This window comes from Marmota marmota, unplaced genomic scaffold, assembly GCF_001458135.2.
Source record: "Marmota marmota marmota unplaced genomic scaffold, marMar, whole genome shotgun sequence".
In the NCBI taxonomy this organism is placed as follows: domain Eukaryota; kingdom Metazoa; phylum Chordata; class Mammalia; order Rodentia; family Sciuridae; genus Marmota; species Marmota marmota.
The window spans coordinates 3442312-3464477 of record NW_026000229.1 but is presented as its reverse complement, the minus strand read 5'-3'; the positions used below and the strand labels follow the sequence as shown (position 1 = coordinate 3464477).

The following is a 22166-nucleotide window of genomic DNA, read 5'->3' as shown; positions in this document are numbered from 1 at the left end:
GGTTACTGGGGATTTAACCCGGGGCACTCAACCCCTGAGCCACACCCCCAGCCCTTTTTATTTTTTATTTTGAGACCAAGTCTCGCAAAGTTGCTGAGGCTGTCTCAAACTTGTGATCCTCCTGCGTCAGCCTCCTGAGTCACTGGGATTATAGCTGTGCACCTTGCTCAATTGTATATATATTTCATATTGCAGCTTTTCATTCATTACCAACATTTTTCCATCAGAAAATATTCTAAAATATTAATGACTGTATAACTTGTCACTAATATGTATCATGCTTTTAAAAAATCCATTCTAATGTTGAGCATTTAGGTTATTTTCAGTTTATCAATATTGTGAATATCCTGTGAAGCAAATGCCTTGTATATCATTCTTTGTTCTTTTTCTGATTATACTCTAGTTATTCTATAGAATTGCTCATTAAAGGAGAATGATTGAGAGCAACATTTGTCTTTTATAGGACTCATGAGGTGAATTGCAACATGCTTTCCAAAATGATTGAACCTATTTCTGATTTCATGAGCATTCTGCCCTATTCTCCATTTCTTCACCAGAATTGATATTATGTTATAGAATAAAGTATATAAATTAACAAGTGAATTTTGATCCAAAGTTTAAATGTTTAGAGATTAAATAGTGTAACATATAGCAAAACTTACGGTGTATTTTTCTCATTACTAGAAGAGTCCAACTGAACTATATTTAAAGAGTTTTTCTTAACTTCAGATAGGTCTTCAAACAGGTCTCTCACAGATTAAAAAAAAGAAAAGTACAAGTCTGTGCCAGAGTTGCTGATGTAGAAATAAATGATCTGTGATCAAGGAAATAAAAACAAAAACAGTTCTCTCTCCTAATGTAGAGTTGATTGGAGATAAAAGTTCAGTGTGCTGTTTGGTTTCTATATTCTATTAACTTTTGCCCTAGGTCTTGGGACAATTGTATAGAGTGGTTGGGAGGGAGGGGTGCATAATGTGGGGTTTTGTCCTTTATTGTATAGAAAGCAAATTAGGATAATTATGACTGAATTCTTGTGTCTGAGTTCTTTATTCTATATAAATTGCAGGTGTGCAACAGAGGAACATGGCTCAAGAAACGAATCACAGCCAAGTGCCTATGCTTTGTTCCACTGGCTGCGGATTTTATGGAAACCCTCGTACAAATGGCATGTGTTCAGTATGCTATAAAGAACATCTTCAAAGACAGAATAGTAGTAATGGTAGAATAAGCCCACCTGGTAAGTAATTCTGTAATTCAGCATATCATAATTAAAATACACTTGGTAGTCTGTTGTATCCAAGACCATTTTCGCTGTCACATTGTACTTGTATTACCATATTTATCTCAGTAACTCTTCTTTTACACATTGTAATAGTCAAGGTGGAAAGTCAGGAATAAGAGTATCCTTACTCTGTAAATAGTGTAAAGCCATTCCAAGGTCTTATTTGCTGTGCTACAGAAACTCTTAGTACCTTATGAAAACAGAAGCATAATTCAAGTAAATATAGCTAACTTGGAAAGTAAAGTAATGGAGGAATATGGGCTATAAGATATAAGAGAACTTTTTTTTTTAAGATCAGTTATTGGGCTGTACATAGTATAGAACCACTAAAATGAATTGTGGTCTGTTACAGCAACTTCTGTCAGTAGTCTGTCTGAATCTTTACCAGTTCAGTGCACAGATGGCAGTGTCCCAGAAGCTCAGTCAGCATTAGACTCCACATCTTCATCTATGCAGCCAAGGTAAGGTGGACTTTCCAAATTGTAGTTGAAAAACTTATGAAAAACAAGGAACAAATTCTATTTTTAATCAATTTTATTAAGGAAACTATGTAAGTTACTTGAGGATTAACTGTCCTAAAATTATATCTGACTAATTAGAAAAAGGTTTTTATTGTTTTCACTTGGGAGTGAGATCTTTTAAGTCTTAGATTTCCTTTTCAAATATCTTTTCCTTTATTCTTCTTCATACTATATCCTGACCCACCCCTGAAGTCCTTTTGAAGACTTTTGAGTCAATTCTTTAAATTATAGTCTTAGTCTGAAAGTATTAGTACTTTGCATTTTAAAAATATTCTTGTTGGCTGGTTGTGGTGGCACACACCTATAATCCCAGTGACTCTGGAGGCTGAGGCAGGAGGATCACAAAATTGAGGCCAACTTTGGCAACCTAGTGAAACCCTGTCTTTAAGCAAATAAGTAAAAGTCAATAAATAATAGAGGGCTGGAGAGTGGTAGAGCACCCCTGGGTTCAATCCCTGGTACTGCAAAAAAAAAAAAAAAGTCTTAGCATAGGTTCTCTTTAATACCATTATTAGGTATTATATTTGGTACTTATAAAGAAAAATATGTTACAAAACAAAGAAGCCTGCATACAGAAACACTTGTTTCAGTTTTATTCTGTTAGGAATCAGTACATAAAATTTGTGCTCTGTTTCTTTTTTTGTAATTCATGAGTTATTCACTTGTGCTATGCCATAATATCATTTATAATTTTGCATTAGGATTCCTTGAACACATCTTTATCTGCTACTTTTTTTAGTAGTGCATTTACATGGAATTGCTTTGTTTCCAAAACACAAACTTCTAACCCAAATTAGTCGCCCGTTTCAAAGCTCTATGGTTATGGTATAAACAAGTGTGTTGGTTTTCTTAGTGATCTACTTAGGTAAGTTGACTTTTAACTTACTATGTTACTTTAGTTAATATTCATGTGTGGAGACCATTTTTTAAAACTGAAATAATGCTGGGATATGATGGTACACACCTGTAGTCCCGAACTTGGGAGTCTGAGGTGGGAGGATTGCTTGAGCCCAGGAGTTTAAAACCAGACTGCATCTCAAAACAAACCAAAAAAAATATATTTTTTCCATTAATAAAATAAAATTTAAAATATTTTTGCTTTTATAGCCCTGTATCAAATCAGTCACTTTTATCAGAATCTGTAGCATCTTCCCAAGTGGACAGTACATCTGTGGACAAAGCAGTACCGGAAACAGAAGATCTGCAAGGTTTGCATATGAACTACTAGCATGTAGTTTATCATTTATTAACTCTTTGAGTATTATACGCCAAACTCTAGCCTAAGCATATGTATTAAAAATTCCTCAATATTTATATGCTTTCATTATGAAGAGTATTTCAGGGCTGGGGTTGTAGCTCAGTGGTAGAGCGCTTACCTGGCGTGAATGAGGCACTGGGTTTGATCCTCAGCTAAATAAAGTTTTGGGGTTTTGTTGTTGTTGTTTTTTTTACAGAGAATATTCTATATTCTCAAGTAATTAATTGAATGAAATGTTGGGAATTTCACTTACATATAATTATATCAGCATAAATAGAAGATTCAGAATTTTAGTTTGAAAAATATAGGTTAATGACCATGTAAAAGTGTTATTCTCTTTTATTATTTTGGCCAGTTGAATTTTTAAAATATTTCTTCTCCAAGCAAAGGAATTTGGTTCTTTTGGTTTTTGACTTAGATTATTTGAGAAACTATTCTACTTGGTTGGCAGGCACCCCTCTTTCCCCATCTGTGACTTACAGTGCAGTAGTCACATTTAGTTACTTGTATTCACAAGTTGTGGTGCCTCTTGTTCTTTCCATGCTCTTTATATCCCAATACATGACTCAGAGTAATATGAGGAGACTTGAAAGTTTGTATGAAGGCCTTCTTAACAGGGACAGTACAGAGGAAAGGTCATTTAGGAGGCTTTTAAATAATCTCTTTTTAATTGTTTATGTTCTCCTAATGTGTTAGCCAAGGGTGGATACTCTGGAAAGGCACCCAGAGATGAGCAGTATGTCTATGTGGCATGATTTAAAGAGAAAAAAATGCCTTGACCAGTGACTGTCCATTGTGCATGGTGTTGGGACGATAGTGACAGATATATCAGGCAACATTTGTTAAAGTTTGTTGAATTTTAAATTTAAATAAGTTAGCTAATTCTCCGTTTTTATTTCATGCCCAACAAATGATTGACATAACTTGCCAATTTGCAAGATTTTGCTATAACAAACAAATATAGTATATGCCAACATAAGTAATCTGATCTGCCTAGCATATTATAAATTTATAAATATGAATCATAAGTGAAAATTTTTTGTTTTTTAGTTAAACAGAAAAATTTAAGCCAAGTGTGATGTCACACATCTGTAATCCAAGCAGCTCAGGAGGCTGAGATAGGAGGATCACAATTTTGAGGCCAGCTTCAGTAACTTAGCAAGGCCTTCAGCAACTTAATGAAACCCTGTCACAAAATAAAAAGGGTTGAGGATATTATGTAGCTCAGTGGTAAAGTACCCCTGGGTTAAATCGCCAGCACCAAAAAAGTAATTTATTAAAGAAGGAAGGACAGAGATGGGGGATACTTTGAAAGCAGAAATAGGAAAAATGTCAAGATTCAGTTATTCACTGTATCAGAGAAAGAAAAAGAAAAGAAAAGAAAGAAAGAGAAGAGAAAGGGGGTCTCAAAGCTCCTGGTTTTATCATAATGGCAATGGTATGGTTTCTTTAGACAGGGAAGCCAAAAAGTTAGTATGGTTAGAGAAAATTTTAAAAAGTGAGGTGGAAATGATTAAATTTCAAACTTGAGAGAGCTCATTTGGAGGTATAGAGAGAGAAGTTGAAAAGGAAGAAAACAGGCTGCTAATCACAAAGATGTTATTATATCCTATGACAGAATCAATTTTAGAATTTTAGCTATGAAAAAAATTTTAAAGCTTAAGGATGCAATAATAATTTCTATACAGTTTGACAAAGAATAAAGACTGTAGGTTGGTGAACTAATAATATATGAAGTACTTTTATACCATTCTAGTGTATGGAAAACATAGTTTATTCCAGCTGTCTCTGAGTACAAATGTGATCATGATGCCATATTAAAAGAACTTGTAGTCTTTTAAAAATTTAGGCTTGTTTTCTTCATGTATAACTTAAAGGACTTTTAAGTTGTATTTAACATTTTTTTGTTGTTTTTTGTTTGTTTGTTTTTTGAGACCATGGATTAAACCCAAGGACACTTAACCACTGAGCCACATCCCTAGGCTTTTCTTGTATCTTATTTAGAAAGAGGGTCTCACTGAGTTGCTTAGGGTCTAAGTTGCTGAGGCTGGCTTTTAATTTGCAATCCTCCTGCCTCTGCCTCTCAAGCAGCTGGGGATTATAGGTGTGCACCACCACATCAGGCTAAGTTAAACTTTTAAGTGCCTTTTTAAAAAAAAGTCGGTCATTCATAATTTCAGCATAGCAAATACACAGACAAATCAAAATAATGAGCTTAAGAGATAAATATATTTTATATGCTGAAAACTAATAATAGATATCTAGGTATCAATACACACACATATATGCATGATTTCCCTGTTTGATAACAAATTCAGAGAATGTTTCTTTGTCTATTTTACTAAGTAGCTGAAAAGAAACATAAAAAGTCTCTTTGACTTAGTCAAATGATCATTGGAACTGAAAATGGACCCCAGGCACCCGACTAGGCCAGTATTCTTTCCACTAGATAGTTGTGCCTGTTGGACTGTGATGTGGATATGTTGGGTTATTGTTGATACATCCAGTCCCCTCTGGGTTCCCAGGACAGGATCAGCCATTTTGGCAAGCTACCCAGGTATCTGTTCTTTTCACTCCATATGTCTTCCACAAGGGAAATTTACTTAAACAGGAAGACCATCCCTAATGGAGTGCATATATGAGTAGCAGCTGTGTGCCTAAACAAGAATTTCCTAACTTTTTTTTTTAATATTTCTTTAGTTGCAGACGGACACAATATCTTTATCTTATTTATTTATTTTTTTGTGGTGCTGAGGATTGAACCCAGTGCTTCACGCATAAGAGGCAAGTACTCTACCACTGAGCCACAACCCCAGCCCCAAGAATTTCCTAACATTTTTTTATTGGGGTTTTCAAAACAGCTTTTTTTCTCTACAAGTATTCTGCTTATAATTAGGAAATGCTGCCACCAGGTGGGTGGTACTACTTTCATTTTGGCTTTTTGGCTTCGAAGATTTTTTCTCAAGTTTAAATGAGAATTCAGTATTTGCAACATGTTTGTCATTTAATTATGCTTTTAATTTAAAAAAAATAACAGTATCTCAGGTGGTGTCACTTAGGAATGTAGGTCAGATTTCTAGTTCACAAAAACTAGCTTTTATTGTTGTTTAAATACTTTAAAGCATTTTGACATACTCAGAACTATCACATTTGATTGGCTGCCTTATTAAACAGTATGTTTGACTTTGATTTTCCTTTTAGTTCCTCAGATCTTGGGTCATAACTAAAAAGAATGGAATTGGAAGTAGAGTTTCTGTTTTCATATCTTGATAACTTCTCTGAGCCTTGTTTTTTATTATTTTTAAATGAGAGTAATAGCCATGTCCACTGTAATAAGATATTAAAAGTTTATTAAGCAACAAAGGTAAAATGAGCTTTATAGATTGCAAAGGATATTTTAACTTCATATATTATCCAAGTAATTTGGAGTTGTAGGAGACTTAGAATAAGGATTTAAAAGCTTTCCAACTGTAGAATAAAGTAATATTAAGGTGTTAAGCTATAAATCACTGAGGCATTCTAGGAAAACTATTATTAGTTAAGGTCAAGGCATAGGGAAATGCTACACTGAGCAAAGGGTGAACTGGAATTTTCAGGCTCTTCCCAAATCTGAGAATTCCTGATTTCATACAAAGATGACTTGTTAAATCATCAGTTCACAGCAGAGAAGAATAATCCATTAGACTAATTTAGGAAAGGCTGTATGGATTAAAAATCAGGGATTTCTTCTGATTTTGAAGAATGAGTAAGAATAACCAAAACAAGTCTTGAAAAAGAAAACCAAAGTTGGAGAACTAACAATTCCCAATTTCAAAATTTAAGGTACAGTAATTGAAACTGTGGTACTTGTATGGAGATAGTTATATAGATCATTGGAACAGTATTGAAAGTACAGAAAACACTCAATACAGAAAGTACAGAAATACCCATATTCATGGGCAGTTGAGTTTTCAATAATGGTGCTAAGATCATTCAATGGGAAAAGAATTTTTTTTTCCCAACAAATGATGCTGGAACCACTCATCCACATTCAAAAGAATGAATTAGGACCATATCTCATATACAGAATAACCCAAAACACATCAAAGACTTAAATAAACATAAGAGCTAAAAAAATAAAAATCCTTAAAACAAATATAAATTTTTGTGACCTTGAATTAGGCAGTGATTTCTTTACAGCACCTAAAACAATAACAACAACAAAAGAAGAGGATACGTTGAGTTATATGTAATCAGTAAAAATAATAAGTATTGTCAAAGTTCTAATAGAAATTGGAACACTTATATATTGGTGGGAATGTGAAATGGTACCAATGTTTGTTTTAAATTTTTTTAGTTGTAAATGGATACAATATCTTCTTATGTATTTATTTTTATGTGGTGCTGAGGACTGTACCCAGTGCTTCACACCTGTGAGACAAGCACTTTACCACTGTGCTACAGCCCAAGCCTGTACCAGTGTTTTGGAAAACAATCTAGCAGTTCCTCAAAAAGTTAACTTGAGCAGGCACGGTGGTGCACACCTGTAATCCCCAGTGGCTAGTGAGACTGAAGCAGGAGGATCACGAGTTCAAAGCCAGCCTGAGCAAAAGTGAGTGCTAAGCAACTCAGGGAAACCCAGTCTCTAGATAAAATATAAAATAAGGCTGGAGTTGTGGCTCAGTTGTCAAGTGCCCCTGAGTTCAACCCCTGGAACCAAAAAAAAAAAAGAGTAAACTTGAGCTGGGGACATTTCCTGTAATCCCAGGTGCTTGGGAGGCTGAAGCAGGAGGATCATAAGTTGGAGAACAGTCTGGAAAACTTAGGGAGACCCTGATTAGAAAAGGCTGGAGATGTATGTAGCTCAATGGTAGAATGCCCCTGGGTTCAGTCCCCAGTACAGTGGGAGGGAGAAAAAAAAGATAAAATTTACCATATGACCAAGCATTTTCTTTAAATCCCAAGAGAATTGAAAATGTGTCCTGGGCTGGAGGCCAGGGTTCAGTCCTCAACACAAAAGAAGGGGTGTGGGATGGAGGGTGGGGTGAAGAAAAGCAAGAAAGAAAAACATGTCTACACAAATACTTGTACATGAATGCTAATAGTTAGCATTGTTCATAATAACCCAAAAAAATTAGGAAACAACTCAGATGTCCATCAACAAATGATTGGAGAAACAAAATAAACTATGTCCATATACTGGAATATCATTCAGACAAGGAAGAAAATTCTGATTTATGCCACTCATGGATGAATCTTAAAATATTGTGCTAAATAAAAGAAGCCAGCTACTAAAGGCCACATGCTGTCTCCTGCCAATTTATATAGAATATGCAGAATAGGCCAATCTGTACATGCAGAAAGATTAGGAGTTGCCAGGAGCTGTGGGAAGTGGGGAGTTAATATGTATGAGGTTTGCTTTAAAGTGATTAAAATGTTAAGGAATTAGGCAGGGATAATGATTTTACAATCTTGTTAATATATAAAAACACTAAATTTTATGTATACTTTAAAGGGTGAATTTTATAGTATGTGAATTATAATACCCACACATACTCATAAGCCAGCAAACAAGAATTTTGCTGAGGAAAAGTATACAGGTAAGAAAACATGAAATTTAGGAAATAGAAAACAACTTGCTAAAGTGGCTGGTGCAAATAGTGTATGTTAGAACTAAAGCTGGAAAGGTGGTTGTAGTCAGAAAATGGAAAATCACTAGTAAAGAGTCATTTTAAAGTTTTTAGGTTTTGTTTTTTGATTTTTAAAATTTTTTTGGTACTGAGGATTGAACTCAGGAGCCTCATGTAGGCTAAGCATGTGCTATACCACTGAACTACAAGATTAATGTACCAGTTTTTATCCCAAATAGCTACTAAGAGAAACTGATCTATTCTGTAGGGTGCTCTGTACAGTATGTTGACCACTAGCTTCATGTAAGCTATTGAGCTTTCTTTCCTTCTTCCCACCCTCCCTGTTTCTGTTCTTCCTTTCTCTTCTCTGTCTTTTTGATACTGGGATTATTACCCCTGACTACTATTGAGCTCATGAAATGTATCTGATCAAAATAAGATTTTTAGTGCATAATGTGTTAGTTATACTGTATGATGTGTGCACTGGGTTTTGAAGACTTAATACCCCTAAAATGTAAAATATTTAATTAATACTTTTTTATATGGATTACATTTTGAAATAATAATGTATTTTATCTCTTTCTACTTTTTATTGTGGTTTCTAGAAAATATTAAATGTATAACACTCATTTCTTTTTGATTCTACTTCTAATACAGGCCTATTTTTTTTCTTGAATATTGAAATTGTTTCATTTCATAAAGAAATTTCAAGTTAGGTGTATCCTACAGTTCACTCAGTCTTTAAATCCTCATTTTACATGAAAGAAAAATGAGGTCTAAAGAGGAGAAATACATTTTATCCCAATGGGTTGCTGTAAAAGTATATTAATTCAAGTATCTATGGAGCTCTTGCTCTGCCTCAGCACTGAGTGTACAGAGATAATCAGAAGTAGTCACAGTCCTCAAAATACCTCTAATTCTGGACCTGGGATGTAGTTCAATGGTAGAACCCTTGCCTTTGCATGATTGAGTTCAATCTCCAGTACTGCAAAATAAAAAACAAAAAGCTTTGTCTGATTTTTTTTTTTTTTTTTTTTTTTTTTTTTTGTGATGCTGGGGATTGAACCCAGGTCCTTGTGCATGCGAGGCAAGCACTCTACCAACTGAGCTATATCCCAGCCCCTCTCTGATTCTTGAATGAGGAAACTTGTCATGACTCTTTGAGGAAAGGATATGTATATTATAGATAAAGGATACATATTATATTACATAGATATAATATCTACTGCCAAGATAATTATTTACATTAAGATAATGTTTAGGCGTTACCTATTAATACCTTAAGTTCAGCTTTATTTTACAGTGTGTATATGAATATGCCCCATTCAGAAGTAGTGTTTAGTTTTATATACTTATTATGTATTTGTATATTTTTTTTCTTTTCTTTTTCTTCTTTTTTTTTACAGGACCCAGAGCAGAGGGCCTTGTTCCTCTTGAATGTGATCCTCCATGTGGGTAGTTAAAACTATTTTACCTGCCCATTGCTTTCTGAAATATCTTAACAGTAGTGGCCAGTACAAGTGCCATCCATACATCTTATTTCACAGCCTTTATGCCATCTCATAGCCTCCTTCCATACAGACCTTTAGGACCAGTGGATACAACATAGTCATTTGTCTATTTTAATTATTAATAAATAGTCTGTTTCCAATTCTCATTTCCAAATGTGAAAACTACCTAGTTCTGAGGAGACTCTCCTTATTTTGGCTTTAGGTTCAATAGGATTATGACCCTGTGACCTTTTGGCCACTGTATATATAGCTCTTATTGATTGAATTATTTCCTTTTACATAACTAGAATTTGATAAGATATTCTTTGATCTCAAATGCAAACTGAGGAAACAGGGTAATTTCTGGAAAGCATAGACTTCTACAGAGTACTATATCATCTTGCGCATGTTTGGTGTTTAAATTTGAGCTATCAGTCACTAGTTTCAATAAGCTGGAGTTAACTTTCATCTCATAAAAATATACTTTAACATTTATTGGACCTAACTTTGAGCCCTAGCTTATTCGCTTTTAGATAGCCTACTAATCTTTAACTTTAAAAGTTGTACGTTTTCCTCAGTTGAAAAGAAACCATTTGAGATGGGTTCAGTGGCACACACTTATAATCCTAGCTAGTTGGGAACCTGAGGCAGGAGGATCACAAATTCAAGGCCAGCCTGGGCAATACAGTAAAACCCCTTCTCAAAAAAAGACAGAAACTATTTGCCTTAAATCTTTAGTGTCAATATTGTGAAATGTCTTTGCTGAGGTATGTAATAATAGCATTTGTATGCATTTCCAAATGCCATTTTTAGTATCAGTAATTAAAACCAGTTTTGTTAAAAATTATAATCTGTGACAATATTACTGCCATTAGAGCATTTTCTCTTAGTTTATTTGAATAATAATTTTTTGGAAAACAAATTCGCTATTATGTCTGTAGATTTCAAAGACAATAAATATAATTTCATTTCTGATTGCAGGTTAGATTATTTTTGAGTTTTCTCTATATACCTGTTCTAGGTTCTCAGGATAAAACAGTAAAACATGACATTTAGTTCTTGCCCTCATAGAACTCACATTCTAGGGATATTTGTTACTGAAAATAAATGGTTTTGCATATTCATATTCTGTTTCAAAAGTAAAATGTTTTTATTACTAGAACTTTTTCAAGTCTAGCTTTAGTGTGTTTAGGTGGAGTAATTATGCTATGGATTTCTTCATTAATGCATATTTACTTATTAATTTGTAGTTTTATGTCATATTTTGTTAAAATATGAGATAGTATGTTAACATAAGCAGGTTAGAAGCCAAGTGCAGTGGTACACGCCTGTAAGGCCAGCAGTTTGGGAGCTGAGGTGGGAGTATCAAGAGTTCAAACCAGCCTCAGCAACAGTGAGGCACTAAGCAACTCAGTGAGACCCTGTCTCAAAATACAAAATAGGGCTGGGGATGTTGCTCAGTGGTCAGGTGCCCCTGAGTTCAATCCTCACTACCAAAAAAAAAAAGCAAAAAAGTTGGAATCCATTATAGCAAATGTTTGTGCATCAACATGTAGTTCACTGTAAGAGGTGCTGTAGATTCAAATAGGGAGTAAGATTTCATCCTTCTCCTCAAGGGGATTACAGTGAAGCTGGGGAAACAGGACACATAGATACAAAAGATAAGTACCTCGTAATTCAGTTCAACAGATATTTATTTATTGAGTGGTTGGAGGCACTAGAATTCATAAGAAGCTATGTTAAGTCAAATGGGCAATTAGTGTGAAAAGTGATGTGGGAGCACAGGATAGGGTGTTCCATTACAAGGTTGTCAGGGAGGCAGCAGGGTAAGAGTTGATTATGTAAGCGTCAAAAAGAAAGACAAGTTGGAGTTAACCAGCTACAAAGAAGTGGCATGGAAAAAGACATGTCACATTGAGAATTGGTGAGACAAGAATGAAGAAAATCATGAAGGACCCCTGGGCCTTACCCTGACCTTTTATGGGAAACCACCAAAGAATTTTAAACATCAGAGAGGGGTCATTAGATTTTCACTTATGGATGCATTGTGGTAATCATAGTTGAAGAAGAGGGCTTATATAGAGTGTCCAGTATGTGCTAAGGGTATTAAGTGTAATTGTAGTGAAAAGCTGCAAAGAACTGAAATGAGGAAAGGGTATTTGATAGCCTTAAAAAAAAAAAAATAAGAGAACCTAGATTGAATGAAGAAAGTGGAAAGCCCTATTAAACAGTTCGCAGCATATTCCTGGTATACATGGGTTGAGCAGTGGATTCCTAAGAAAGGCTTAATTAGTGGAGGAGGTTGAGTACTTGACTCATGGCAAGTCACTGTTTCAAAACAAGATGTCATGTCTGCAGGGTTTTGTCATAGACTCTGACTTTGGTGACAGCACTCAGGAGAGCCAGAGTGGTTAGGGGCAGGAGTGGAGCATATTAGTTAGGATTTAGGAACACTAATTTTACCTGAATCTTAATGCATCTGATCTTGGTTTCAGTATTTTAAATGCATTAATTTATTATCTTATTTTTAACATTTTAAAACTTTTTTGCACTAGTTTATCTTTTTCCTAACATTTTAAATGCTTTTATGTGAAACATTCTGAGGACTGTAAACAAACTTAGTGTTTCACAAGACCTCGTTGAACACTATGTTCTTGTTCTTTGAGAAATTCTGACCCCAAACAATATTAAGAAGTCTGCATATAGCCATTTGTTGCATGTCCCCTTAGGATACCCAGGTAGTGTTTATCAAATACATAAATAGAAAAACTTAAAAATAGTTTGAACCAAAAGAAGAAAATCTATAGTTCATCTTCTAGAGTCACTATTAACATGTCAGTTATATATTCTAGATTATTTTCTACATGTGTATGCACATACACATACATTTGTAACCAAAAGGGAGCCATATTTTATAAATATTTTGTAATTTATGACCGTCTTTCCAAGCTAATAAATAAGTTATCTTCTGAATATAGATTGGTGGGATAGTTGAGTGAGGACACAACCCAAATATCAAAATCTTACTGAATAATTAAATTTTACTACCCTCCTATTTTTGTCAGCTTCAGTATCAGATACAGCACAGCAGCCATCTGAAGAGCAAAGCAAATCTCTTGAAAAACCAAAACAAAAAAAGAACCGCTGTTTCATGTGCAGGAAGAAAGTGGGACTTACCGGTAAGGACCTAAACCAAATGGTTTTTAATTATGTTTTAAAATAATACATGTCTTATTATTACTAACTTCAATTAAGATTATTTCTATTCCCAGGAGAGTTTCCATTAAATGTACTTCAAATTATGAATTTTCTTAAAGAAATAAAAATAGCTTTAATTATGCACCTGAAAGTAAAATGAATAGCTTTTCCTTTAAAAATTCATTCCAGCTAAATTAGACAAGTAATTCCAATATGCCAGGGGCTATGAAAAGGCTAACATGCAGTTCTGTCTTCAAGGAGAGGATATTTTAAAGTATGTGGTGAACCATGAAGTGCTTCCTATATGTAAAATGGGGCTAATCATAAGTTGTGGTGCAGGTTCAGTGAGTTGAGACATTTAAGTAATTAACTTAGTGGGTGCCACACAATGTGTAATCAATATATGTTGGCTACTATAACAACATATCAGTACTGTTGAGAGAGGGAGAATAAAATGTTCCAAACTGTTTAGCAAAGAACATTACATTAAGTTCAGTCAGATTGCCACTGGGAAGTCAGAAGACAGGAGTACTGCAATTAATTTTTATAAAAGGAGTAAAGACCTGGCAAGGAAAGTATCATGAAGATAGGCTGTTGCCCCTGGGTCTGGAACTATGAGTAGGAATTATACGTGATGGGAATAGGAACATTTCAGGCAGAAAGAAATATTTGAACCAAATCCCCAAGAAGCAATATAGAGGCCTGTTCAGGGACTGTGAATTGGGGAACATAACCATAGTACAGGATCTGTGAAGAAGGGTATTGAATATCGAGACAAGATAGAGCTAAAGATTAAGGTTTCTACTGGGGTTAATTAGAAACTGGTTACAGCTATAAGTACGTTTATTGTTTACCATGGATAGGCATTATGCTGAACACTTTACATGAAATTCTGACTTATGGACCGAGATAAGATATTGAGTAAAAATTATGCTTTAGGAAGATTACTTCTGGCTAAGGAATGGATTAGAGACAATGAAGAAAGTCTGATCAGAGGTGTTTTAAACTGCCTCATACCTTAGCAAATAATGTATTTATTTAAAGACTACAACATAGATAAGAAATTCTAAAATATATTATCAAATAGGATCTTTTAAAATCTTGTCCTCTCTCAGACTTCATGATTACAAAGCTGAGACTTCATAATTTCTTTCTTGTCCAAACTGTCAGTCTAACCTAGTGTTGTTTGCTTCATTTCTCTTTCATTATTTGAAGTTACAGAATGTTTCTGAAGTAAAAAATGTGATGAAAGAAATTAATGTCAAATGTCAGTGTTTAAAATATTGATTCCTATGCTCCATTACAAAAATTCCATCATAACATAAAATCCTAATTTGGGGGAGCAAGACTGTCCACACATGTCAGTCTCTATTTTGATTTCAATTCTTGGGCATTTCCCTAAAAATAAGTGCAATTATTGCATGTTTTCCATATGTTAAGCACCTGATCCATTCCTCATTTAATCCTTACAGTACCTTATTGTTCCAAAATTACAGATGCAGAAACTGAGGCCCAGAGAGGCTAAGTAATTTGCCTACGTTAGTAAGTAGATTGATACTTAGGCAACCTAACTCTGGATCCCATGCTTTTAATCACTCCACTCTAGTATAGTTCACATCTCCACCTGAGGTTAGCAAAAGAAGGCTATTTTGGATACTGTGTTCTTTGTTAACAGTTCTCTCATAGAGATTTTTATTTTATCTTTCTTAATTAAATGTTAAGATTGGTTTCTTGAATAGGCTTATTTTCACATTGCAGTATTTGAGTTTTTAAAAATATTCCACTTTGCTGGGTGTGGTAGCACACACCGATAATCCCAGACTCCCAGAAATTAGGGAGACTGAGGCAAGAGGTTCGAAAGTTCAAGGAAAGCCTCAGCAAAATAGCAAAGCCCTAAGTAAATAGAAGACTCTCTCAAAAACTGAAAAAGGCTGGGCCCAGTGGCAAATGCCTGTAATCCCAGCAACCTGGGAAGCTGGAGTAGGAGGATCACTAGTCGGAAGCCAGCATCAGCAATTTAGCAAGACCCTAAGCAGTTTAGTGAGACCCTGTTTCAAAATATAAAGGGTTGGGCATGTAGTTCAGTGGTAGAGCATCCCTGGGTTCATCCCTAGTACCACAATTTTTTTTGTTTGTTTGTTTTAATAGTTTAAAAGTAAAATTAGGGGCTGGGATTGTAGCTCAGTGGTAGAGCACTTGCCTTCCACATGTGAGGCACTGGGTTTGATCCTCAGCTCCACATAAAAATAAATAAACAAAATAAAGGTCTACAACTAAAAAGATATATAAAAAAAAGTAAAATTAAAAATTTTAACATTTTCAATTTAGAAAACATATTTTGATAAGGAAGTAACACTGATCATGTCACAAGTGAAGAAACTTGAACTCAGAGAAGTGTTTATGATCTGATCCTAGTCCAAACCTATATTTATAGATAGGACCAAGAAGTGAAGCTCTCAGCTAGTAAACTCTGAGAACGTAGTTCGTGAAACCATTTTTGTAGAATGTTTAGATTACTGCCCTAAATACATGATGCTATTTAATATTAATTATGCCAAAGAACTTAATATTTCACCTTCCATCCTGCTCATTTATGTGTATTAATCCATTTTTAGGGTTTGAATGCCGGTGTGGAAATGTTTACTGTGGTGTGCACCGTTACTCAGATGTACACAATTGCTCTTACAATTACAAAGCTGATGCTGCTGAGAAAATCAGAAAAGAAAATCCAGTAGTTGTTGGTGAAAAGATCCAGAAGATTTGAACTCCTGCTGGAATACAAAATCCTTTGACCATCTGCAAACTAAAAATTGACTTGAGGTTTTTTTTTCCTAGTCATTGGGAATGTAGAGCAATGTATCTTGCATAGACCTTTTAATCATGCATGTCATCAGAAGAATAGATTTTTGTTTTTGTTTTGAAAATGACTCTGAACATTTATTTCCATTGCAGTTTCTGTGGCTGAAGAGACTTAAACTTTACAAGTATTATCCTTTTAAGATCATTTTAATTTTAGTTGAGTGCAGAGGGCTTTTATAACAAACGTGGAGAAATTTTGGAGGGCTGTGATTTTTCCAGTATTAAACATGCATGCATTAATCTTGCAGTTTATTTTCTCATTGTGTATGTATATATAGCTTTTCTCTGCAGCACGATTTCTCTTTTGATAATGCCCTATTGGGCACAACTAGTTACCAGTAACTGAATGTATCTTAATCAATATGGCTGCTTCTGTTTTTTCATTAACAAAGGTTATACATATGTTAGCATATAGTTTCTTTGCACCCACTATTTATGTCTGAATCATTTGTCACAGGAGAATATGTGCTGATGAGATTCCAAGTTTGTGTGTTTTTAATTTTTTTTTTTTTTTTTGCGTGAGGGAAGAAAAAAGCTGTATGCATTTCATTGCTGACTGCAGGTTTCTTTCAGATTACGTTCATTGGTCTGTGTGTATACAATATGAAGAATGATCTGAAGTAATTGTGCTGTATTTATGTTTATCCACCAGTCTTTGATTAAATAAAAAGGAAAACCAGAATGCTCTTTTGTATTACTTTTTCTCTTACTCTTTCTAATAGTTAATTTTGTCTTTTTAATCTTACTGTTTTTCTAAGCGTACTACTATTATTTGTCTCATATAGATTTATGGCTAATCTTATGATGATAAATTTTAATTTTTTTTTTTTTTTTTTTTGGTACTGAGGATTGAACCCAGCCAGGGGCACTAAAACCCACTGAGTCACATCCCCAGCCCTTTTTTAATATTTTATTTAGAGACAGGGTCTCACTGAGTTACTTAGGACCTCCCTAAATTGCTGAGGCTGGCTTTGAACTCACAATCCTCCTGCCTCAGCCTCCTGAGCCACTGAGATTACAAGCATACTCCACCGCACCCGGCTAAAATCTCAGCATTTTTTCAAAGCCAAGAATTACTTTCTGTCACTTAGATGTTAGATTTTCTAACCCTTGTCAGAGTTTTCTGTTCTGCACTCTGTCACAGTGAATTAACATTTAGTATATGCTGTTTTTTGGTAGGATTAGTGAAATGGAAAAAGCACAATTCAAACAACAGGGCAGTTGGAGAATTGTGAGTAGAAGACCCTCAAAAAACAATTTTTTCCTATGGTGGTTTCCATATTTATCTAGCAGCCAACCTTTTTTAAGCATGAAATACTACATTAAAAAAAAAAGTTGAACAGATGAAGATAGTGGTTAACAATACAAATTTCTCAGTTTAAAATTATTTGCTATTTTACTTACATGTTCTATTCACCTACATAAGGATGGTTTAATGTTTAAATCTATAAATTTAAATGATCACATTAACAGAATAAAATGAGAGGAAGCCACTGTGACTGTCTTAATACATTCAAATATAAAGTATTTAATAGAGTTAAACACCCATTCACGATTAACAAAATTTCTTGATAAATCTAGAAGGGAAATTCTCTAATAGTTTCTACATAAAACCAACCAAAGAAAAACCACTCAGGGGCTGGAACTGTGGCTCAGTGGTAGAGCACTCACCTAGCACATGCGAGACGCTGGGTTCAATCCTTAGCACCACATAAAAATAAAAAATAAAACAAAGGTATTGTGTCCAACTACAACTAAAAAAAAAGAAAAACCTCTCAGAACCAAAAAGAGAAAAGTCGTTTCCTTTTAAAGTCAAAAACGGACTGTAGGTGTAGCTAAAGCATTTGCTAACATGCTTGAGGCCCTGGGTTCTATCCCCAGTACTGGGAGAAAATTATATTTTTCTTTCAGAAACAATTGAAGGCTTCCCCTCTCGTGGCTTATATTTAATTTTGTGTTGGAGAGCCCAACCAATGGAACAAGACAGTCAAAAGAAGAAAGGAAGCACCCATCATTTGCCTGTTACATGATTCGGGTGTGTTTTTGTTTTTGTAGTACTGGGGATTGACCCTATGAACACTGCCACTGAGCTGCTCCTCAGTCCTTATTAATTTATTGGTTGGTTAGTTGGTTGATTGATTTAAATTTTGAGACAGGGTCTCTCTAAGTTGCCCAGGCTGGCCTTGAATTTGGCAATCCTCCAGCCTCAGTCTCCTTCGTAGCAGGGATTGCAGGTGTGTGCTGCTGCACCCAACTACATAATTGTTTTTATAGAAAATACAAATCTGGAAATAAATTACTAGAAATAATACTGTCTAGTTATCTAAATATAACATTAATTTTTAAAGAAATATTTTTTAGTTATATGTGGACACAATATCTTTCCTTTTTATGTGGTGCTGAGGATCACGCATGGTAGGCAAGCTCTCTACCTCTGAGCCACAAGCCCAGCCCAAATACAACATTCATTTTTAGAAGTCACTTGAATTTCTTTATACTTATTAGAAAAACAGAAGATACCATTTACTAATAGCATCAGTGTAGTACCAATTACCTTGGACATTGACAATATATGCTGATCTAAATGATTCTAAAACATTGAGATAAATAAAATCTCAATAAATCCACATGTTCATGGATAGAAAGGCAATAAAAAGATGTCAGTCATTCCAAACACACCCATAAACTCAAAGCAATTCCCATTAAAATCCAACCAAAGTTTAAGATTTTGGGGGGGAAGTACACTGGGGATTTAACCCAAGGACACTTTACAACTGAGCTATATCCCTAGTCCTTTTTCATTTTGAAATAGGGTCTTGCTAAATTGCTGAGGCTGGCTTCAGACTTACCATCCTCTATCCTCTAACTCCTGGGTCACTGGGATTACAGGTATTCTCAATTGTGCCTAGCCCCACCAGATTGTATCATGAAACTTATTTAAGTGATTCTAAAGTAAGGTAAAAGAATAAATTGGGGGATGGGGCTCATTGGTAGAGCACTCGCCTGGCACACATGAGGCACTGGGTTTGATCCTCAGCACCACATAAAAATAAAAGGAATTGTGTCCACCTACAACTAAAAAAAATACATATTTTTTTTTAAAAAGTACAATAGACCTAAAAAACAAAAAAAAAAAAAAAGAATAAATGGTTAGGGTATTTCAAAAAAGCAGTGAGGTTAGGACTTGGCCTGCCAAATGTCAGGACTCACTGTGAAACCATATTAATTAAAACAGCAGTTACTAGTAAAGAGACATAGTCTGGCATTTTCTAGTATTGGAAGGTTTCCATGTGATCTTTGTATTGCTTATGTTGATGAAAAGTGGTTCAGTCCTTCAGAAAGCTTGGCATTATCTTTTAAAGCTGGCTTTTAGCACATCCTATAATTCAGAAACTTCATTATATACCCAAGAATAACTTGCACATAGATTAAACAGGAGACATGAACTGGGAAGAATTCTCATAACACCATGTACAAAAACAGAAACCCAGAAATTACCCAAGCCCTCAATGAGGAAGAGCTGAACGAATAAAACATGACATAGTTATACAATGGACTATCACATAGCACCCAAAACTAATGATCCATACTGACACAAAAGATATAATGACACAACAAAACAAAAATATGGTAAACAAAAGCAAAAATGAAGTGTCTTAAAAATACAGTAAGGCTGGGTGCAGTGGAACACACCTGTAATCCCAGCAGCTTAGGAGGCTGAGGTAGGAGGATTGTGAGTTCAAAGCCAGCCTCACCAACAGCGAGGCATTAAGCAACTCAGGGTCTGTGAGACCCTATCTCTAAATAAAATATTTTTTAAAAGACTGGGGATATGGCTCAATGGTTGAGTGCCCGAGTTCAATCCTGGGTACTAAAAAAAAAGTATAATAAGAATTAACAACCAACGGACAAAATATTCCCTTATAAAAAGGTTGGAGGTAGGGCTGGGGATATAGCACAGTTGGCAGAGTCCTGCCTCTCATGCACAAGGCCCTGTCAAACCAAAAGAAAAACGTTGGAAGTATAACTCAGTGATAAAGTACCACCACCACCAAAAGAAAAATGTTGGAAGTATAATTCAATGATAAAGTACATAGCACGTGTGTGGTCCTTGGTTCAATCCCCAACACCCCACAGGAAAAGTTAGAAAATACATTTTCAAGTAACAGATGAAATTTATATCAAAAGAAGAGGTAGTGGTGAAAACTGTCAATATCCTCAGGTGGAAGGCAGCAAGGGATGGGCTAGCAAATGGGAACTTTATGGGAATGATAGCCTCAGTATACTCAGACAACTAACAGCAGGCACTCTGTGCAGAGAATGTCATGAACCAAGGATTATGATTAATCCATTCTCTACCTTAATTCCAAAGTATTAAAAAGTTAGTTATAAAGCTGATTTGATGACCACATTTGAAATTGGAGTTTATGCATGAAACTGCTGTAGAATCAGCCTCAATATTCAATTTGTTTTTCTTTTTTTGTCACAAAAATCCATTCACAGTCTACAGGCTTCACTACACCTGAACACTAAAACCATAAATCACATTCTCTCATACTTTGTTCTTCATATATTCATTTGTCTGGAATTTCTGTGTCCAAGTCTAACACAAAAATGTCTTTCCCCTAACATGAACTGCATAGTGCAATCTTGAAATTATTCCTTTATTCCAAGCATATGATATGAAAGCCATTTTTTTCCTGATGTGGAGACAGTTTATATGTATCTGATAATGGCTAAACTACCCTTTTTTAAGTCTGTAAGAAACATCCAAACAGATACGCTAGAGAATTTAAGAAAGTCCTAAGTATTTGTTGTAGCATCTTTTCAGAGACTGGCTTCCTATTTTTTTTTTTTTTTTTGGTCCCTTCTTATTAATATGTAAGCATCAAGATTAATTCAGAAGGCCAGTAGAATGGAAAGTTAGTTAGGAATATGGAGATGAGATGGATAAAATCTAACAAAAGACTTTTAGCAACATCAGGAAATCTTTTGGCATCCCAAAAGACCACTAACATACTTATGATATCAAAAAGTGACTACCAGAAAAGAAAAAGGGGCCATTACTGCTGATCCCAGGGACATTAAAAGATAGTAAAGAAATACTATGAGCAACTCTATACCCACAGATTTGATAAGTTAGATAAAATGGATCAATTCCTTTGAAAGGCAAAATTACCAAAAGTAGTACAAAGAGAAATTATCTTTGCAGGCTTGTGTCTATGAATCACACGGAGTATGGTGGCACATGCCTAGAATTCCAGAGACTAGGTAGGCTGAGGCAGGAGGATGACAAATTCCAAGGCCTAATTTGGCAAGACCCTGTCTTGAAATTTTAAAAAGGGTTGGAATTGTGTGACTCAGTAGTAAAGCACCCCAAGATTTGATCCCAGCACCCCACCCACAAAAAAAGAAGAAAAAAGAAATTCAATCAATGGATTACATACCAGAAAAAAAGAAAGGCCTTGGTGAATTCTACCAAACACTTCAGATAGAAATTATACTAATTTTTCTACATTCTCTTCCAGAAGGTAGAAGCAGAGAAAATACTTCTTAAATTGTTCGGTGAGGCCAGCATCATCCCAATACTAAAACCAGACAAAGACATTACAAGATAATAAATCTGTGATGAGGAAACTACATAGTCTCTCCCTCTGAGACTGAGAACAAGGCAAATATGTCCCCTCTCACCAGTCCTATTCCTCATTGTACTAAAATTCTCAGCTAATAAGAAAAGGAAAGAAAAGCTGAACAGACTGGTGAGAAAGAAAAAAAGCTGTCTTCATTTGCAAATGGCATATTGTCTATACAGAAAAATGTGAAAGAATCAATATAAAAACTGGAATTAATAGGCAATTATAGGGGCTGGGATTGTGGCTCAGTGGCAGGGCACTTGCCCTGCACATGTGAGGCACTGGATTCGATTCTCAGCACCACATAAAAATAAAC

The 22166-nt window shown here is 35.0% G+C and overlaps 1 protein-coding gene, 1 long non-coding RNA gene and 1 other non-coding gene across 16 annotated transcripts in view; 1 reads left to right on the top strand and 2 right to left on the bottom strand.

Moving 5' to 3' along the window:
* Window positions 1-16899, top strand: part of Zfand6 (zinc finger AN1-type containing 6) — a 61205-nt gene extending 44306 nt beyond the window's left edge. For 10 of the 14 annotated variants that reach the window (XM_048793371.1, XM_048793370.1, XM_048793376.1 and 7 more), the window contains 6 exons: window positions 1067-1237; window positions 1635-1743; window positions 2911-3011; window positions 10077-10121; window positions 13226-13339; window positions 15974-16899. In XM_048793371.1, coding sequence (XP_048649328.1) covers window positions 1084-1237; window positions 1635-1743; window positions 2911-3011; window positions 10077-10121; window positions 13226-13339; window positions 15974-16122 — 672 coding nt within the window. In that variant the 5' untranslated portion in view covers window positions 1067-1083 and the 3' untranslated portion in view covers window positions 16123-16899. The remainder of the gene's footprint in view (window positions 1-1066; window positions 1238-1634; window positions 1744-2910; window positions 3012-10076; window positions 10122-13225; window positions 13340-15973) is intronic. The other 4 variants (XM_048793379.1, XM_048793378.1, XM_015480341.2 and 1 more) reach the window with 1 other exon arrangement.
* LOC125613350 lies at window positions 1304-2826 on the bottom strand. The gene is made up of 2 exons (XR_007343891.1): window positions 2768-2826; window positions 1304-1776 (listed from the first exon to the last, which is right to left on the bottom strand). It is a non-coding gene; the product is annotated as an uncharacterized LOC125613350 (long non-coding RNA).
* Window positions 9716-9788, bottom strand: Trnaa-cgc. Its single transcript has one exon. It is a non-coding gene; the product is annotated as a tRNA-Ala (tRNA).
* Window positions 16900-22166: the final 5267 nt, after the last annotated feature.